The 20,144-nt window shown below is 39.6% G+C and overlaps 1 protein-coding gene and 1 long non-coding RNA gene across 8 annotated transcripts in view; one reads left to right on the plus strand and one right to left on the minus strand.

Annotated features, from left to right (window-relative positions):
- The window catches only part of LOC132359329 (uncharacterized), a 67,245-nt gene that overhangs the window by 9,195 nt on the left and 37,906 nt on the right, over positions 1-20,144 (plus strand). The window lies entirely within an intron of this gene.
- The window catches only part of USP3 (ubiquitin specific peptidase 3), a 222,372-nt gene continuing 203,602 nt past the window's right edge, over positions 1,375-20,144 (minus strand). For all 5 annotated transcript variants that reach the window (XM_059913076.1, XM_059913080.1, XM_059913078.1 and 2 more), the window contains 4 exons: positions 4,466-4,584; positions 3,161-3,274; positions 2,934-3,001; positions 1,375-1,628 (listed from right to left, as the gene is read on the minus strand). In XM_059913076.1, the coding sequence (XP_059769059.1) occupies positions 1,463-1,628; positions 2,934-3,001; positions 3,161-3,274; positions 4,466-4,584 (467 nt within the window). In that variant the 3' untranslated portion in view covers positions 1,375-1,462. The remainder of the gene's footprint in view (positions 1,629-2,933; positions 3,002-3,160; positions 3,275-4,465; positions 4,585-20,144) is intronic.

Below are 20,144 nucleotides of genomic sequence, written 5' to 3' on the forward strand. Positions count from 1 at the left end.
AGCACATCTGCTCCTGCAACTGCAAATATCCGACCTAGGAGGATAGCCACCCAACTTTCTTTTACATTCATACACTTAAATTATCTGGACTATTTTTTTCTTTTAACAGAAAAACAAGAATAGCAAAAAGTCCGGTTGGCTGGCTTAACATGAAATACATTCTGCCCCTTGTAACAACTTGTAGAGAATTGGGAAGGGAGGAAAATAATGATTGGGACAAGGAATGAACATGAAAATGTGCGTGCTGGCTTGGAGCACTTGCAGAAAGCACAGTTACCTTCATTAGATGGGATGCTGGTTCCAGATTTCAGTTTGAGTTAAATCTAAATAGTGCTGGTGCCTATTTTTCTTGAAAATTTAAAACAGACTACTAACCTCAAGAATAGAAACTCTACTTATTCAAAGTGAAAATATTTTCAGTTGCTCTGCTATGAGGATAGGCCAATGAGAGTTGTTAAAACTTAGACTAGTAAAGACTTTAGTTTCCTTCTGTGGAAGCAGACCCCACAGTATTACCCGATGTTTAGGTGATGGTCAGAATCAACTCTGGAGGGTAGCATCTCAACCTCAGGTGACCAAGTAAGAAGTAAGACTACAGTGGACATGCAGTTAATCCCAGTGCTACAGCTAACGGGGAATTAGGTGCTGACTCAAAACGGCGAACAGAAGCTGCGGTTTCACGGCAGTGGATAAATAACACCTGGATAACATGTAGCCGAGTCATGGAATTTTTTAAACACTTAAGTGTATTTGGCCTTACTGGGAGTTTTCAGTACCCCTATCTCTATGAAAATACCCCAAAACCAAAAAAAAAAGGTAATTCTTGAATTTGCAATATAGTTACAACTGAACCAACAAATTTAGTTAGTTAGTGCTGATAAACAGCAGCTTTGAGAGATACGAAGAGCAGCAATTACTGGTCTACTTAATGATGCCCTTTCAGTTATCTTTTACAAGCAAAAAGAATGATTACTGAGCAGTCACTGAAATCTCGTGGGCCACAAATTACGTGCACACAGGATCCTTGATTTTGAGCCAACCTGATCTCCGTTACAGCTGTGAGAAGGCAGCAGGTGGTTACGTTGCTCTTCATGATCAGGAACATACCTTTCTTTCAGCATGTGAGAGTAACAATGCATTGATGTAAATGTGCCTCAAAGTGAGAACTGAACATTAATATAAAAAAGTCAAATAGAACTAAGTTCTTGAAACTACATATAAAAACTGAATTATTACAACTAAAGCAGCAAATCAAAATATCTGCTGAGGTTTTCTGGTAGAACTAAAAAAAAAAATTAGTTGGTGCCCATGTTCAATAAGTCACTACCATTGACAAAATAAAACTAAACCCAAAATAGGAAACTGAAAAGTGCATAATGAAATTAAATCTTGGATCAAGTATTTATGGAAAATTGGAAATGTTTGTCCGGTATAGTTGACGAATAATGATTTGGAGGAGGTATTAAAGTTTATCCGACCCAGCTTTGGCCTGGCGTTCCACATAAAACAGGATGTAGGCCTTGGCCTTCACGACGGTGTCTTCGTCTGTCAGTGTTACAGTACTGTCATTGAAATGGAACCAGCGACCTTCGTGAGTTGCATATGCTGTGTAATGTCCAGAACCGACCCTGTAAGGAAAGGTCAAATGATCAAAGAAAAAGACTACAGAAATCACAAAAGAATCTACACAGCCATATAAATTATTAGGTAGACAATAAATTTTAATAAGTACTGTAATTAGAGAATAAATCCTAGAGGCTTGTAATTTAAGATGGTTGCTTGGGCTCATGTGTTTATCTTCTCAAAACTCATTGAAATGACAAGGAATATATTGACACTGGAAAACAGGGAAGAGTGCCATGGACTGACCAGAAATTGAGGATTTTTTAGGACACACAAAGCAGTGTTTACATGGTACTGGATTAACAGAGAAACCAAACAGTGAAGGAGCTCTCAACCTAACAAGCAGAGGTCAAAGCCTATGGAAACATGGAAAACTGAGGACCAGATTTCCTATCAAAGTCTTAGAAGAAACCTGAGCATAAGACAGAAATCTGCCTCCAGGGAAGCACTTGCCCTCCTACTTTGGCCATCAAAGGCTTTTCTCTCTCAGCATGACCCCCCCACTCACACATGGAGCCCCAGAGTCAGTCCTCCCGGGTAGGAGAAAGCCTATAGATAGAATAGAGACCTTCATAAACTGCTAGAAAAACCCTTACAACAACATTTCCATGAGCTGAAGACATCAGACTAAGAGTGCCCCTGTCAACTACCAAAGAGAAATGCATCTGATGTAATTTCTTAAGTCCAAAGAAAAAAACAAATGAGAATCAGACACGTAGTGGACTTGTCACTTATAAATATGAATGGTGAAGTCAGTGGAGCAATGTCTACAAAGTTCAGAGGGAAAAGGATTTTCAACATGGATAGCGGTTTGCCAAGTCTGAAGGTAAAACTGCCATTCTCAAGCAGACCAGAAATAAGGTATATACCCCTAATACAGACTTTCAGGGGAAAAAAGTAATCGAGAATGTCATTTAACAAAATAAGAAATGCACCTTTAAAGTAGATGACGTGAAGTAAAGTTATTCTAAATAATCCCCCATTTCCCCCCATTTAAATATCAATTGGCCAAGGAAATCAACAGCTTTGGAGTAAAGACTACTCAGGATTTTGTGGACGATAGACTGGTTCCGAATGCTGGGCTCAAATGAACCCTTCTCCATTTTGCTTTCATGCACCTTCTCTTCATGCTTTGCAACATCCTCAGGAATATTCTTTCCCACCAAGATTGAAGGAAAGTTCTACTTCACCCACTTTAATGGATCTGAATCTACTGTATAGGGAGTCTGGGGAGGGTTATCGGGAGTGGTACAAAATTGTGGCTCTTCACTCTGTATTCCCAGCCCTGAGAAGCCTGCTGGCATACTCACCCGGAACCATGGTGCACCACCACAGCAGCAAGGTCGTAGAGGCAGTTCTCCGGGCCACTGTTCTCGGGCTGCAGAACAAGGGAGAAGGTATCCCAGGACTGAGTTAGGAGCAGTGGTCAGTGACATCAGCGTCTCCCTACCTCAGTGACCTGTACCCTCTCTTTGTGAAGACTTAATTTTACTGAAGAGCCATCTTTTCACCAGGCTAACAAAGCTAATTACCTTACCTCTAGTAAGTAGCATTTCATGTCTAGGCCTCGCAGGGGAAATTCTACATATGTATCAACTTTGTTTCTTAAATATGCTGTCCAATGAAATCTTTTCAAATGTAAGCATAGCACCTGGATGAGAGATAAAGACAAAAATTATAAACAATTTACCTTTCAATCAAAATTAGCTACTTGGTACTAATGTCTCTTAAATAATATTTTAGGTGGCCTACTACTTTTTCTTTTGATTCTTGATATTCGTTTCTTCCATGAATACCTTATTGTGGTACTGTGATTTGTAACAGTATTTTTTTAGTCTTTGTCTCCTTTCCTGGCAAAGAGCTTCTAAAAGCCTTGAAATTTTCTGAGTGAGGAGAGCCATGAAGGTGTCTTTTTATGTTAATGAGGTATGGGCGCTTGTTGCCAAGAGAACCAATCAAGAGGTGAGAGAGTTGGAACTTTCAGTCCCACCCCCCCTACCCCCAAGAGGGGAGAGGGACTGGAGTTTGAATGATCAGCAGTGGCCGGTGATGTAATCAGTCGGCCTGTGTAATGAAGCCCAAAAGGACAGGGTTTGGAGAGCTTCTAGGTTGGGGAACCAGAGCTCTTCCACGTGCCACCATGCTGGGCCCCAAACTCCGTGAGGACAGAAGCTCCTTTGTTCAGGACTTTGCCCTTTGTATCTCTTCATCTGGTTGTTGATTTGTATCCTTTAACGTCCTTTGTCATAAATTGGTAATCTAGTGAGCAAACGGGTTTCCTGCGTTCTGTGAGCTGCTCTAGCAAATTAATAGAACCCAAGGAGGGGGTCATGGGAACCTCTGATTTATAACTAGTCAGTCACAAGTAGGGGTAACAATGTGAACTTGCGACTGGTGTCTGAAGTCCAGGGAAAGGGTCATAGGAACCCTTAATCTGTAGTTTGTCGTTGAGAAGCATAATGCACAAAGTAACAACCTGGGCTTGTGACTGGTGTCTGATGTGGAGGGTGGTCTTGTGGGACTGAGCCCTTACCCTGTGGAATCTGATGCTATCTCTGGGTAGATAGTGTCAGAATTGAGTTCAATTGTAGGACACCCATGGTGTCAGAGAAGTGCTTGTTAGTGGTGTGGTGGGAAAAAAAACCTCCACACATTGTAAATAGTGATTAGGACACATTTACTTATGAATTCTTAAAGGATGTATTTAGTTTTACTGAAAACCTTAGAGACCAATGCAGAACAGATTATATAAGTATAAAGTTAGAAAAATAATTTGTCTTCCAGTCAGTCATAAGCATTTTTTCCCTCAAAATTGCATTATAATTTGAAACTCAACACTTACCTTGGGTAGTTTCTGAATCCAAAACTTTTTAGTGGACTTTTGTTTCTTCTTGCACTTGTGGCACATATATAACTCTGTCTCATCAAGTTCTTCTAAGTCGGTAAAACTGCGAAGACAATCTAAAACCAAATTGATTTTGGCAGCATTAAAACAGGATGTCTTTTATAGAGGCAGTGTACTGTAGGAAGAAAAGACTATGAACTTCAAAGCTGAACAACTCATGTTCATATCTCAGCTTTATTAGCTATATGACCTTAGAAGAGTCAGCCTTTCTCAGTTGCAAAATGGAGACCAAAAAAAAAATCTACATTGAAGGACTGTTGTGAGGAAGAGAAATAACATGTATAATGTGCCTGGCATCATGTCTAATAATCTGATGATGATCAATTCATGACAGATGGTATTACCGTAGTTGGGTTTACTATTATTAGTAAAAGAATTAATCTGGATAATTCTGATAAAAATGGTTCCCTAATGAAATCAAGGTTCAAAGAGCAATTTTCTCTCAGTATCTTACATAACAAAGGACAAAACCCCAAGTTCATAAAAATGTCAAGTTTAGCTCATTTTCACAGTCATAACTTAATAAACATACACTACAGAAGGCTGCATTATTGACCTTCCTATTGTATCTCCAGTGAATCCTTTGCTTCACACACTACTCAGGATCCCCTAGATCAACCACAGCTATATTTTTTTCTTTTAAAGATTTAACTGTGTAATCTGGGATTTGGTAAACATTGGCCCCAAGCCAAATCCAGCCACCTGGTTTTGTAAATAAAATTTGGAACATAACCACACCCACTCATTTATATACTCTGTGGCCGCTTTTACACTCCAACAGCAGAACTGAGTAGCTGTGACGTAGACCTTATTTGCTGTAAAGCCTAAAAAAATTACCATCTGGCCCTTTATAGAAAAAGTTTGCCAAATCTTGGCAAAATCAGTAGTATATTCAGAAGTCCATGTATCAATAAAATGTGTGTATTGTTCTGTGAGAATAAATATTTTTTTAGAGAAGAATATGAATGCCTATGTACTCACCACTCCAGTAAGGAAATGGACTCTCTCGTACTCGAGGAGCCAGTTTATGTGCATGGCATCCCCTAGAGTTGTTCAGGGGGCAGCCTGTGCGGCAGCCCTGTTAAGAGCTTCCTGAGTGCCTCATCCCAGTCAACCCTCCCCCAACCCCAGAAGCAGTCATTATCCTGACCTCCGTTTAACCATTTCTTGGCATGTCTTTATATTCCATATATATGCATTTATGCATCTTTAAACAGCATACTGTTTGGTTTGAGAAGTTGGGTCGCAAGCACAAACCTAGCGTATAAGGAAAGGCAACACTCTCGCTGTACTCAGAGTCTCCAAGTCACAGTCAGCCTTGGCACTAGAGAGAGTGTAAGAAAGAGCCCTTCAGGGGAGTTAGTGGGACAAGGTCTAGCAGGGATTAGATGTGGGCCGGGTTCTACACAGGCCAGCATGTAGCCAGAGGCCCATGTACTCTTTTCTTTTTTTAAGCATACTTTTTAAAGCATAACATACTATATTAGCTTCAGGTGTATAATATAATGATTCAATATTTGTATATATTGTAAAATGATCACAATAAATCTAGTTACCTTTAGTCACCATGTATGTTTCAAATTTTTTTCTTCTGATGAGAACTTTTAAGATTTACCCTCTTAGTGACTTCCAAATATGCAATACAGTATAACCTATAGTTAGCATGCTATACATTACATCCCTGTGACTTTATAAGTGCAAGTTTGTACCTTTTGACCCCCTTCACCCATTTTACCCACCCTCCACCCCGATTCTGGCACCCATCAATCTGTTCTCTTTATCTATGAGCTTGTTTTTTGTTTGTTTTTGTTTTTTAGATTCCATACATAAGTGAGATCATATGGTATTTGTCTTTCTCTGCCTGACTTATTTCACTTAGCACAATGCCCTCAAGATCCATCCATGTTGTCCCAAATGGCAAGATTTCATTCTTTTTCTTTTTGGCTGCGTTCAGTCTTCGTTGCTGCACGCGGGCTTTTCTCTAGTTGTGGTGAGCGGGGGCTACTCTTTGTTGTGGTGCACGGGTTTCTCATTGTGGCGGCTTCTCTTGTGGAGCACGGGCTCTAGGCGTGCAGGCTTCAGTAGTTGCAGCACGTGGGCTCAGTAGTTGTGGCTCTCAGGCTCTAGAGCACAGGCTCAGTAGTTGTGGTGCACGGGCTTAGGTGCTCTGCAGCATGTGGGATCTTCCTGGACCAGGGATCGAACCTGGGTCCCCTACGTTGGCAGGCGGATTCATAACCACTGCGCCACCAGGGAAGTCCAAAGATTTCATTCTTTCTCAGGGCTGAATTATATTCCACTGTGCATGTGAGTGAGTGAGTGAGTGAGAGTGTGTATGTGTGTGTGTGTGTGTGTGTGTGTGTGTGTGTGTGTGTATGTATCACATTTTCTTTACCCATTCATCCATCAGTGGACACTTAGGTTGTTTCCATATCTCGGCTGTTGTAAATAATGCTGCAATGAACATGAGGGTGCATATATCTTTTGAAATTAGTGTTTTTGTTTTCTTTGGATAAATACCCAGAAGTGGAATTGCTGGATCATATGGTAGTTCTATTTTTAATTTTTTGAGGAACCTCCATACTGTTTTCCATAGTGGCTGCACCAATTTACAATCCCACTAACAGTGTATGAGGGTTCCCTTTTCTCTACATCCTCCTCAACACTTGTTATTTGTTGTCTTCTTGATGACAGCCATTCTTACAGGTGTGAGGTGGTATTTCATTGTGGTTTTGATTTTTATTTCCCTGATAATGATGTTGAGCATATTTTCATATACCTGCTGGCCCTCTGTATGTCTTCTTTGGAAAAATGTCTATTCAGATCTTCTGCCCATTCCTTCAGCTGACTCTTTTTTTTTTTTAATTTATTATTTTATTTATTTATTTTTGGCTGCGTTGGGTCTTCGTTGCTGTGTGCGGGCTTTCTCTAGTTGGCGGCAAGCGGGGGCTTCATTGCGGTGAACGGGCTTCTCATTGTGGTGTCTTCTCTTGTTGCAGTTGCAGAGCACGGGCTATAGGTGCACGGGCTTCAGTAGTTGTGGCATGTGGGCTCAGTAGTTGTGGCTCATGGGCTGTAGAGCGCAGGCTCAGTAGTTGTGGCACACAGGCTTAGCTGCTTTGCAGCATGTGGGATCTTCCCGGACCAGGGCTCAAACCTGTGTCCCCTGCACTGGCAGGTGGATTCTTAACCACTCTGCCACCAGGGAAGTTCCCTTCAGCTGACTCAATGCAGGTTTAAACTATGCAGGTCCACTCATATACAGGTATTTTTAGTAGTAAATACTACAGTACTACATGGTCTGTGGTTGGTTGAATCCATGGATGCAGAAGAACTGTGGACATGAAGGGCTGACTATAAATTATACGTGGACTAACCCCCTCATTGCTCAAGTGTCGACTGCAATCAGATTGTTTTTTCTGCTTTTGAGTTGTGCAAGTGTTTTATATATTTTGGATATTAACCCCTTATCAGATATATGATGCAAATTCAGTAGGTTGCTTTTTCATTTTGTTGATGATTTCCTTTGCTGTGCAGAAGCTTTTTAGTTTAATGTAGTCCCACTTGTTTGTTTTTGTTTTTGTTGCCTTTGCTTTTGGAGTCAGATCCAGAAAATCATCACCAAGACTGAGGTCAAGGAACTTACTGTGTATGTTTTCTTCTAGGGATTTTAGGGTTTCAGGTCTTACATTCAATTCTTTAATCCATTTTGAGTTAATCTGTGTGTAAGATAGTGGTCCAGTTTCATTCTTTTACATATGGCTGTCTAAACACAATTTATTGAAGAGATGGTCCTTTCCCCATTGCATATTCTTGGCTCCTTTGTCATAACTTAACTGACCATGTATGCATGGTTTATTTCTGGGTTCTCTATTCTGTTCCATTGATCTATGTGTCTGTGTTTGTGCCAATACCATACTGTTTTGATGACTGTAACTTTGTATATAGTTTGAAATCAGGGAGCATAATACCTCCAGCTTTGTTCTTTTTTTCTCTAGTTGCTTTGGCTATTCGGGGTCATTTGTGATTCCATACAAATTTTAGAATTATTTGTTCTAGTTCTGTGAATAATGCCATTGGTATTTTCGTAGGGATTGTACTGAATCTGTAGATTGTCTTGGGTATTATGGTCATTGTAACCATTGATTCTTCCAATCTGTGAGCACAGTATATCTATATCTTTCCATCTGTTTGTGTCATCTTCAATTTCTTTTATCACTGTCTTGTAGTTTTCCAAGTACATGTCTTTTATTTTTATTTTATTTTTATTAATTTTTATTGGAGTATGGTTGCTTTACAATGTTGTGTTAGCCTCCACTGCACAAAATGAATCAGCCATACACATACAGATATCCCCTCCCTTTTGGACTTCCCTCCCATTTAGGTAGAGTTCTCTGTGCTATACAGTATGTTCCCATCAGTTGTCTCTTTTATACATAATATCAATGATGTATATGCAAGTACATGTCTTTTACATCCTTGGTTGGATTTATTTCTAAGTATTTTATTCTTTTTTGATGTGGTTGTAAATGGTATTGTTTTCTTAATTTCTCTTTCTGATAGTTCATTATTAACATATAGAAATGCAACAGGTTTTTGTATGTTGATTTTGTATCCTGCAACTTTACTGAATTTGTTTAATTCTAACAGTTTTTTGGTGGAGTCTTTGGCATTTTCTATATATAATATGTCATCTGCAAATAGTGACAGTTTCACATCTTCCTTTCTGATTTGAATGCCCTTATTTCTTTTTCTTGCCTAACTGCTCTGGCTAGGTCTTCCAATTCAACTATGTTGAATAAAAGTGACATAAGTGGGCATTCTTGTCTTGTTCCTGATATTAGAAGAAAAGATTTCAGCTTTTCACCATTGAGTATGATGTTAGCTGTGGACCTGACATATATGGCCTTTATTATGTTGAGGTGTATTCCCTCTATACCCACTTTGAGAGTTTTTATCATAAATGGATGTTGAATTTTCTCAAATCTTTTTCTGCATGTATAGAGATGATCATATGATTTTTATCCTTCATTTTTGTAAATGTGGTATATCACATTGATCAACTTTGCAGATGTTGAACCATCCTTGCATCCCTGAAATAAATCCTACTTGATCATTGGTATATGATCCTTTTAATGTACTGTTGAATTGGGTGTGCTAATATTTTTTTGAGGTTTTCTGTGTTTATGTTCATCAGCGATACCAGCCTGTAACTTTCTTTTTTTGTGGTGTCCTTGTCTGACTTTGGTATCAGGTAATGCTGGCCTTATGAGTTTGGAAGTGTTCCCTCCTCTTCTGTTTATTGGAAGAGTTTGAGAAGGATTGTATTCTTCTTTGAATGTTTGGTTGCATTCACCAGTGAAGCTGTCTGGTCCTGGACTACTGTTTGTTGGGAAGCTTTGATTACTGGTTCAATTTCCTTACTAGTAATCAGTCTGTTCACATTTCCTGTTTCTTCATGATTCAGTCTTGGTAGGTTGTATGTTTCTAGGAATTTATCCATTTCTTCTATATTGTCCAATTTGGTGGCATATAATTGTTCCTAGTGGTCTCTTATGATCCTTTGTATATCTGTGGTATCAGCTGTAATGGCTCCTCTTTCATTTCTGATTTTATCTATTTGAGTCCTTTTTTTTAATAGTTTTTAATATGTTTTTATTTATTTGACCACGCCATGTGGCATGTGGGATCTTAGTTCCCCAACCAGGGATTGAACCATGCCCCCTGCAGTGGAAGCACAAAATTCCAACCACTGGACTGCCAGGGAATTCCCAGTCCTCTCTCGTTTTTGCTTGGTAAATCATAGCAAAAGGTTTGGCAACTTAGTTTATCTTTTCAGAGAATAAGCTCTTAGATTTATTGATTTTTTCTGTTGTCTTTTTTGTCTCTAATTCATTTATTTCTGCTCTGATCTTTGTTATTTCCTTCTTTTTAGTAACTTTGGATGTCATTTGTTCTTTTCTAGTTCCTTGAGGTGTAGAGTTAGGTTATTTATTCGAGATTTTTCTTGTTTCTTGACGTAGGCATTTATTGCTGTGAACTTCCCTCTTAAAACTGCCTTTGCTGCGTCGCCTAAGTTTGGTATGTTGTATTTCCCTTTACATTTGTCTGAAGGTACTGTTTGATTTCTCCTTTGACCTACCGGTTGTTCAGTAGCAAGTTGTTTTCATCTCCACATGTTTGTGATTTTTCTAATTTTCTTCTTGTAGTTGACTTCTACTTTCATACCATCATGGCTGGGAAAGATGTTTGATATGATTTCAGTCTTCTTAAATTTATTAAGACTTGTTTGGGAATTCCCTAGTGGTCCAGTGGTTAGGACTCCATGCTTTCACTGCTAAGGACCCAGGTTCAATCCCTGGTCTGGGAACTAAGATCCCATGAGCCACACGGTATGACCAAAAAAAAAAAAGACTTGTTTTGTGGCCTTACATATGATCTACCTGGGGAATATTCCATGTGCACTTGAGAAGAATGTGTATTCTGTTGCTTTTGTATGGAATGTTGTGTATATATCTGTTAAGTCTATCTGATCTAATGTGTCATTTAAGGCCAATGTTTCCTTATGGATTTTCTGTCTGGATGATCTATGCATTGATGTCCTTGGGGCATTAAAGTCCCCACTATTTATTGTATTGCTGTCTATTTCTCACTTTAAGTTGGTTAATATTTGCTTTATATAGTTAGGTGCTCCTATATTGGGTGCCTAAATATTTACAAATGTTACATCCTCTTGTTGTATTGACCCCTTTAGCATTATATAATGCCCATCTTTGTCTCTTATTACAGTCTTTGTTTTAAAATCCATTTTGTCTGATATACCTATCCTAGGTTTGTTTTGGTTTCCATTTGCATGGAATATATTTTTCCATCCCTCTACTTTCACTCTGTGTGTCCTTATATCTGTAGTGAGTCTCTTGTAGGCAGCATATAGATGGGTCTTGTTCTTTTAACCCATTCAGCTGCTCTGTCTCTTGATTGGAGAATTTAGTCCATTTTAAGTAATTATTGATAGATATGTACCTACTGCCATTTTGTTAATTGTTTTCTGGCTGTTTTGTAGTTCCTCTCTGTTCCTTTCTTCTTCTCTTGCTCTCTTCCTCTGTGGTTTGATGACTTTTTTTAGTGGTATGCTTAAATTCCTTTCTCATTATCTTTTGTGTATTTACTGTAGGTTTTTACTTTGTGGTTACCATGAGGCTTACATATTATATTTTAGACTTACAACTTATAACAATCTATTTTAAGTTGATAACAAGTTCAAACGCATTCTAAAGCTCCATTTTCCTCGTGCCCACATTTTATGTTTTTGATGTCACATCTTTTTTTTTTTAAAACATCTTTATTAGAGTATAATTAATGTCACATCTTTTTATCTTGTCTATCTCTTAACTATTGTATAGTTATTTTACTACTTCTGTCTTTTAACCTTCATACTAGCTTTCTAAGTGATTAATCCACTACCTTTACTATATATATTTACCTTTAACAGTAAAATTTATACTTTCTGTTTTTGTTACTAATTAGTGCCCTTTATTTTCAGCTTAAAGAAGTCTCTCTAACACTTCTTGTAAGGTCAGTATAGTGGTGATGAACTCCTTTAGCTTTTGCCTGTCTGGAAAACTCTATCTCTTCTTCAATTCTGAATGATAAACTTGCCAGGCAGAATATTCTTGTTGGAAGTTCTTCTCTTTCAGCACTTTGAATATATTGTGCTACTCCCTTCTGCCTGCAAAGTTTCTGCTGATTCTCTCCTTGTTTTTAACTTTTGACACTTTAATTATGTGTCCTGATGTGAGTTTTCTATCTCTTTATTGAAGTTCTCACTGTTGTTCATCCATTCTTCTCCTGAGATGGTGAGCATCTTTATGACCATTATTTTGAACTCCTTATCAGGTAAATTACTTATCTCTGTTTAATTAAGGTTTTTTTCTGAGGTTTTATCTTGTTCTTTCATTTGGAACATAGTCCTCTGTTTCTTCATTTTGCTCGACCCTATGCATTGGATACAGCAGCCACCTCTCCCAGTCTTGAAGGAGTGGACTTTGTGTAGATGAACCATATTGCTCAACCATGCCCTAGCTCTTGGTTGTCTCTCAAAGCTTTGTGGTTGTCTAAGCAGTCACCTATTTTATTTTTAATAGTTCCCAGTAGTTGAAGGTGTGCCAAGACCTGTCAGTGTCCCAAAGGGAAGAATCTCAGGCAGCAGCTTTTAAAGTATGCAAATATATACAGGCCTATGGGACTGCAAGCATAAGTTTCACTGGCCACCAGAGCTGGAGGTGTCCCTCCCACCAGAGTCAGCAAATTGGGGTCCAGACGAGGGTATAAACTCCTTTCTGGGAGATACCAGTGAGCTGTGGCAAGGCAGAGGGAGAGTGCAAAGATGACCTCCCTGGCCTGTGTTGCCTGAGAGTACCTCTCTAAGCCCCTAGGTGTGTGCCAAACCAGAAGCCTGCCCCTCAGCCCAAAGCTCCAGGATAAGTAAATTGGCCTCTTTTACGGGAAGACCTGGGGTTTTAGTCTGCTGTCCGTGCAGTGCCCTGGAGGTGGTAGCCTACCAAGCACTATCTTCAATGGTTAGAGTCCTGTGGGACCCAGGAACACAAGTCCCTCCCCCCTGGCCTCCAGAGACAGGCAATCAAGGGGCATCCCATGGGCTGCAGTCACAAAAAATGGGGCACCAGACATGTGTAAGAGCTCCCCTTCAGGAGATACTGCAACTGTGGAGCATGGGAGAAGGAGAGGACAGCACCCATCCTCCAGGATCTCTGGAAAGGATTATAGTCAGCCCTTAGGTGTGTGTCTAATTAGAAGCCTACCCCTCAGGCTGCAGCTATGATGATAAGCATATAGGCCTCTTTCAGAGCAAGGCGGAGCTCCTAGGTCTGTTGCTTCTTGCTGTGCCTGGAGAGTGACAGCTGTTTAAGAGCTCTTTCTCCATTGCTTACAGTCCTCTGGGACCTGTGAGCATAAGCCCTGCTGGCCACCAGAGCCAGGTGACACACAGGTGTCCCCTGACAGCAGCTACAAAAATCCGAGTGCCAGACAAAGGGTAGAAGCTCCTTTCTGGAAGATACTGGTGAGCTAGAGCAAGGCTGTACCCTTGCTAGAACACAAAGGTTGCATCTGCTGGCCTCCACTCCCTGAGAGCAACGCTGTAGGCCCCTAGAACTGTGCCAGACCACAAGCCTGCCCCTCAGGCCAAAGCTCCTGGACAAGCAAAGTCTCAGAAAGACTGGGTATGTTTCTCTGTTTTCTATGCAATGCTGTGGGGATGGCAGTCTGCCAAGAACGGTCTCTCCATTGTTATAGTCTCATGGGATGCAGGAATGAATGTAAGCCCCTCTGGCCTCCAGAGCCGGGTGATAAAGGGGCATCCCCTGATGGGAGCTGCCAAAACTGGGGCACTGAATGCATGTGAAAGTTCCCCTCCAAGAGATGTTGGTGCTCTGGAGTATGGCAGAGCAGAGCCTGAAGATGGTGCCTGCTGTCTGGAGCAAAACAAAAAAGGAGTGTAAAGATGGCACCAACACAAATCAGAACACACACACAAACAAAACGCGGCACCTGCAGGTTTTACCAAGGCAAAGGGAGAGCATGAAGATGGCAACCACCAGCCTCCATCCCTGGAGGGTATCTCAGCAGGCCCCTGCCCCTCAGGCTGATGCTTTAAGGTTAGCAAATAAGCCTCACATAAAGTCTCGGTGCTTTTCAAAGGTGTGCTTCTGCATGGGACCCTAAAGTGAGTGAGTCTGTGCACAAGCCCTTTAAGAGCCATTTCTAAGTCTCGTGGGTCTGGTGGATGCAATCCCTGCTGGTTTTCAAAGCTGTTTTGAGGCCTCACCTCTCAAGTGCAGGTCTTAAAAGTTGGGGTCCCTGGTGAAGGGAGACGCTCTGGGTTTTGAGTTCCCTCCCTATGTGGGTTGCTGCCCTGGGTGTGGGCTTATGGTGAGATTATCTCAGCCTCTCCTACCCACTACAATGTGGTTCCCTTCTTACTTGCCCAATGTGCAGGAGTCGCTGTTAGTTTTTAAGGTTTTTTCAGAGCAAATTGTTCCATATGTAGCTGTAGATTTGGTGTGTCCATGGAAGGCGTTAAGCTCAGGATCTTCCTATGTCACCGTCTTGAGCTAGAATCCCCATGCATTCTTTTTTTCTTCTTCTTTTTTTTTAATTGAAGTATAGTCAATTTGCAATGTTGTGTTAATTTCTGCTGTACAGCAAAGTGATTCAGTCGTATGTATATATACATTCTTTTTACATTCTCTTCCATTGTGGTTTATCATAGGATATTGAATATGGTTCCCTGTGCTATACAGTAGGACCTTGTTGTTTATCCATTCTATGTATAAAAGCTTACATCTGCTCACCCCAACCTCCCACTCCATCCCTCCCCCAACCCCTCCCCCTTGGCAACCACAAGTCTGTTCTCTATGTCCGTGAGTGTGTTTCTGTTTTGTAGATAGGTTCATTTGTGTCATATTTTAGATTCCACATATAAGTGATATCATATGGTATTTGACGTTCTCTTTCTGACTTACTGCATTTAATATGATAATCTCTAGTTACATCCATGTTGCTGCAAATGGCATTATTTCATTCTTTTTATGGCTGAGTAATATTCCATTGTGTATATGTACCACATCTTTCTTATCCATTCATCTGTCGATGGACATTTAGGTTGTTTCCACATCTTCGCTATTGTGAACAGTGCTGCCATGAACATAGGGGTGCATGTATCTTTTTGGATTAGAGTTTTGTATGGATATATGCTCAGGAGTGGGATTGCTAGATCATATGGCAACTCTATTTTTAGTTTTTTAAGAAACCTTCATACTGTTCTCCATAGTGGCTGCACCAACTTACATTCCCCCCACCAGTGTGGGAGAGTTCCCTTTTCTCCACACCCTCTCCAGTATTTGTTATTTGTACAAGTTTTTAATGATGGCCATTCTGACAGGTGTGAGGTGGTACCTCATTGTAGTTTTGATTTGCATTTCTCTAATAATTAGTGATGTTGAGCATCTTTTCATGTGCCTATTGGCCATTTGTATTTCTTCTTTGGAGAAATGTCTATTTAGGTCTTCTGCCCATTTTTCAATTGGGTTGTTTTTTTGTTGTTGAGTTGTATGTACTGTCTGTATATTTTGGAAATTAATCCCTTGTCGGTTGCATTGTTTGCAAATATTTTCTTCCATTATGTAGATTGTCTTTTTGTTTTGTTTATGGTTTATTTTGCTGTACAAATGCTTGTAAGTTTGATTAGGTCCCATTTGTTTATTTTTGTTTTTATTTCTATTGTCTTGGGAGAGTGACCTAAAAAATCATTGGTATGATTCCCTGCAGGCATTCTTGACTATACCTTTGCTCCCTGATCCCAATACCTGGAATGTACATCCCACAACTGCCTCTCCTCAACTCAGCTTTTCACGTTTTGGTTTTTTTTTGAGCCTTTCCCAATCTCCAGGGGAAGTGACCCTTCCCTCTTAACCTTGTCCTAATAGATTTCTTTAATACTACATTGCCAACTTGCTATTTTATCTCAAGGATGGTTCCTAGGAAAGGGTGTATTGTTTTGACCTTTTATTTCCTGAAGCAAGTAACAAATATTAAACTTAGAGTGACACTGCCCTTAGGGACCTCCGAAGTTACACATCTCTAGCTACAAAGAGCACTGACTATACCACAGACTGGCTTGTACTATGAATCCCTTTAGATTGATCACTATGGTCTTGTAATCTCTGAAGCTAAAATTATGAGAACTTCCATCAGCAAGTATTTGTTGCATCGTGTGAAAAGCTGTAACCTTGCAGGGAAGGAGGGGGAGGTGGGGAATGGGATTAGACATAGGAAAGAAAAATATAGTTTTCCACATTTAAAAATCAGCATGTAAACACTCAATAAACTAGGAAAAGAAGGCAACTTCTTTAACATGATAAAGGTCACATATGAAAAATTCAAAGCAAACATCATACTGAATGGTGAAAGACTGAAAGCTTTCCCCCTAAGATTAGGAACAAGACAAGGATGCTTTTGCCACTTCTATTCAACATGGTATTGGCAATTTTAGCCAGAGCAGATAGGCAAGAAAAAGAAAAGGCATTAAAATTGAAAGGAAAAAGTAAAATTATCTGTTTGCAGATAATACGATCTTTTATGTAGAAAACTCTAAAAATAAAAAAACTAACTTCTAGAGCTAATATACCAATTTGGTAAAGTTACAGGATACAGAATCAACACACAAAAATCAGTTGTTTTTGTACACTAACAATGAACAACCCAAAAAGAAAATTAAGACAATCTCATTTACAATAGCATTTTTTAAAGGAATAAAATACTTAGTAAAACATTTAACCAAGAAGACAAAAGATTTGTACTGAAAACTACAAAACACTCCTGAAAGAAATTTTATAAAGACCTAAATAAATGGAAAGACATCCCACGTTCATGGATTGGAAGACTTTATATTGTTAACATGACAGTACCACCAATAGAAGTACAAAGATTCAATGCAATTTCTGTAGAAATCCCAGTGGCATTTTTTGTAGAAATAGAAAAGCCCATTCTAAAATTCATATGGAATCTCAAAGAATCCCAAATAGCCAAAACAATCTGAAAAAGAACAAAGTTGCAGGACTCACACTTTTCTGATTTCAAAACTTACTACAAAGCCATAGTGTAGTACTGACATAAAGTTAGTTTTCAGGGTTTTTTCAGAGGAAATTGTTCCATACGTAGCTGTAGTAGTGACATAAAGTGAAAGAGAATAGAGAGTCCAGAAGTAAACCCTCAAACATATGGGCAATAGAATTTTGACAAGAGCAACAGGATCATTCAATAGGGAAATGACAGTCTTTTCAACAAATGGTGCTAGGGAAACTGGATATCCACATGCAAAAGAATGAAGTTAGACCCTTACCTAAGACCATATACAAAAATTAATTCAAAACTCTTAGAAGAAAATATAAGGGAAAAGCTTCATGACTTTGGATTTGACAACGATTTCTTTGATATGATACCAAATGCAGGGGCAACAAAAGAAAAATTAGATAAACTGGACTTTGTCAAAATTAAAAACTTTTGTGTATCAAAGGACACTAACAACAGAGTGAAAAGACTAACCACAGAATGGGAGAAAAATATTTGCAAATCATGTCTCCAGTAAGGGATTAATAGATAAAATATATAAAGAACTCCTACAACTCAACAACAACAAAAATAAACCACTTGATTCAAAAATAGGCAAAGGACTTAGACATTTCCCCAGAGAAGATATACAAATGGCCAAATAAGCACATCATTCAACATCATTAATGATTAGTAAAATACAGTTCAAAACCACAATGAGATACCACTTCACACTCATTACGATGGCTATTATTTTAAAAAAAACTGAAAAATAACAGGTATTAGCTAGAATATGGAGAAATTAGAATCCTCATGCATTGCTGGTGGGAATGTAAAATGGTGCAGCCACTGTGGAAAACAGTTTGGCAGTACCTCAAAAAGTTAAAGAATTACCATATGATCTAGCAATTCCGCTCCTAGGTATACACTCAGAAGAATTGAAAGCAGGGACTCAAACAGATATTTGTACACTTACGTTTGCAGCAACATTCTTCATAATAGCCAAAAGGTAAAAGCAACCCAAAGTTACATCAACAGATTAATGGATAAACAAAATGTGGTATATATGTACAATGGAATATTATTCAGTCTTAAAAAGGCAGGCAATTCTGATACATGCCATAATAGGATGAACCTTGAAAACGTTATGCTAAATGAAATATGCCAGTCACAGAAGGATAATAGTATGATTCATAGAATGTACAATAGAGGTACCAGGTCTAGGGAAAAAGGAATAGGGAGTTACTGTTTAATTGGTACATTTTCTGTTTTGGATGATTTTTAAAGTTCTGGAAATAGTGGCGATGGTTGCATAATATTGTGAGTTTACTGAATGCTGCTGAATTGTACACTTAAATTATTAACATGGTAAATTTTACATATATTTTACCAGCATAAACAAACTTTTTTTTTAAAATAAGTGAAAATCAGTATCTGCCTGAAACTTTCATAAGCAAATAAACAGAGTAGGCAAGAATGATGACTCTGAGATGCTCGGTCACTCAGCTTCCCCGTCCCATTAACCAGGTGGTGGTATGATTTGCTAGCAAGACTTCCATTCCCCAAGTCTCCCCGGCCACATAACACTGAGAAGCAGAAACAACTTGATGGTGGGGAAGCATCTTTTTCCTATATTTAACCTGCATTGAACCACTTTCCTGTGTATGGAAGCATGCAGTCATTCAGAGGGAGTTACTAATGAGTTAGTAGGTGGCATTGTGAAAGTCTCCGTTGATAATTATTTAGACCCTCTAATTTCAGGAATATGATACCCTTACAAATGTTGAGATTATTGAAAGAATATATCAACATTTCACAGCAACTCAGTTGCATTTTTGAGACCAAAATGTAAAATGCACAGAAGTACTGGTGTGCTCTCTGGTTTCTTCTCCCTGCTAAGACAGGGGTGGGCGCCTCTGCAGCCGCCCTGCAGGACTCCCTCCGTGGGGAGGCCCCGCCCACTTTCCACACACAGGCCTACAGCCACAGCACCTGGCCTTGGCCCTGCATCATCCTGCTCCTTTTCTGAAAACAAAGCCCCTCCCTCTAGCAACCGTCCAGTCCTTTTCTTCTCCCCAACACAGTTTCACCTTCCTCCAGCATCTTTTTGCTTGCCAACGTTTTCTTCCTTTGTATTTTTCTTCCTCCCTGACTTTTTGAGAGGCTTCAACTTATGGGGTGACCACCAAGTAAGTGGTCCCACAACTGACTTATGTACAAGATAGTGCAGAGTTCCCTCCTTTTCATGTGAGGCCGTACATGATAAACCAAAATGGAACAGAAGCCATGAAAGGCCCATCAGACAATTCACACGCAAGCAATACAAGCTGAGCCTAGTTTTTCCAACACTCAGTTTTAAAAATGGTGGCCCCAGCTGCCTCTTGGAGCCCTTTCTCTCTCTGTTCTCACACCTCTCCCTGGCGCTGCCACAGGCCCAGGAAGCCCACACCTGCGGCTGTCCCCAGACAATGACAGGCCAGAAAACTGCTGGCATGACATTCACAGATTTGACAACTGCCATCTTAACTATGTGAAAAGTCTGAATGACCCCGAAATGTACTACAGTGTAATATTTTGCAGCAGCATGAACATGAATCTCACCTCAGAGCTCACATGTAGAAGTGAGTCACATGGCTGGTGACCAGTCTACTAGGCACCCATCACTCACACCGCAGCCAAGTTTTGTTGTTCTCTACTTACCTTCATTAAGGATCTGAGAAAACTGCTTAACGTTTTCATTTGTACTTTACTGCATTTCATGAGGGAAAAATATATGTGTGTGTGTTTGTGTGTGTGTGTGTATATATATATGCCATATATATGTGTATGTATGTGTGTGTATATGTGTGGGTGTGTGTGTGTGTATACTCATGCCATGGTGGCTTCTGAAACTCCTAAGATTCTTAAAGGTTTCAGGGCATATATTTCATAAATGTCAGTCTAACGCATTACATAAACTGTTAAACAGTATTCTATAGAGAGCAGG

Source organism: Balaenoptera ricei, chromosome 2 (assembly GCF_028023285.1).
Source record: "Balaenoptera ricei isolate mBalRic1 chromosome 2, mBalRic1.hap2, whole genome shotgun sequence".
NCBI lineage: Eukaryota > Metazoa > Chordata > Mammalia > Artiodactyla > Balaenopteridae > Balaenoptera > Balaenoptera ricei.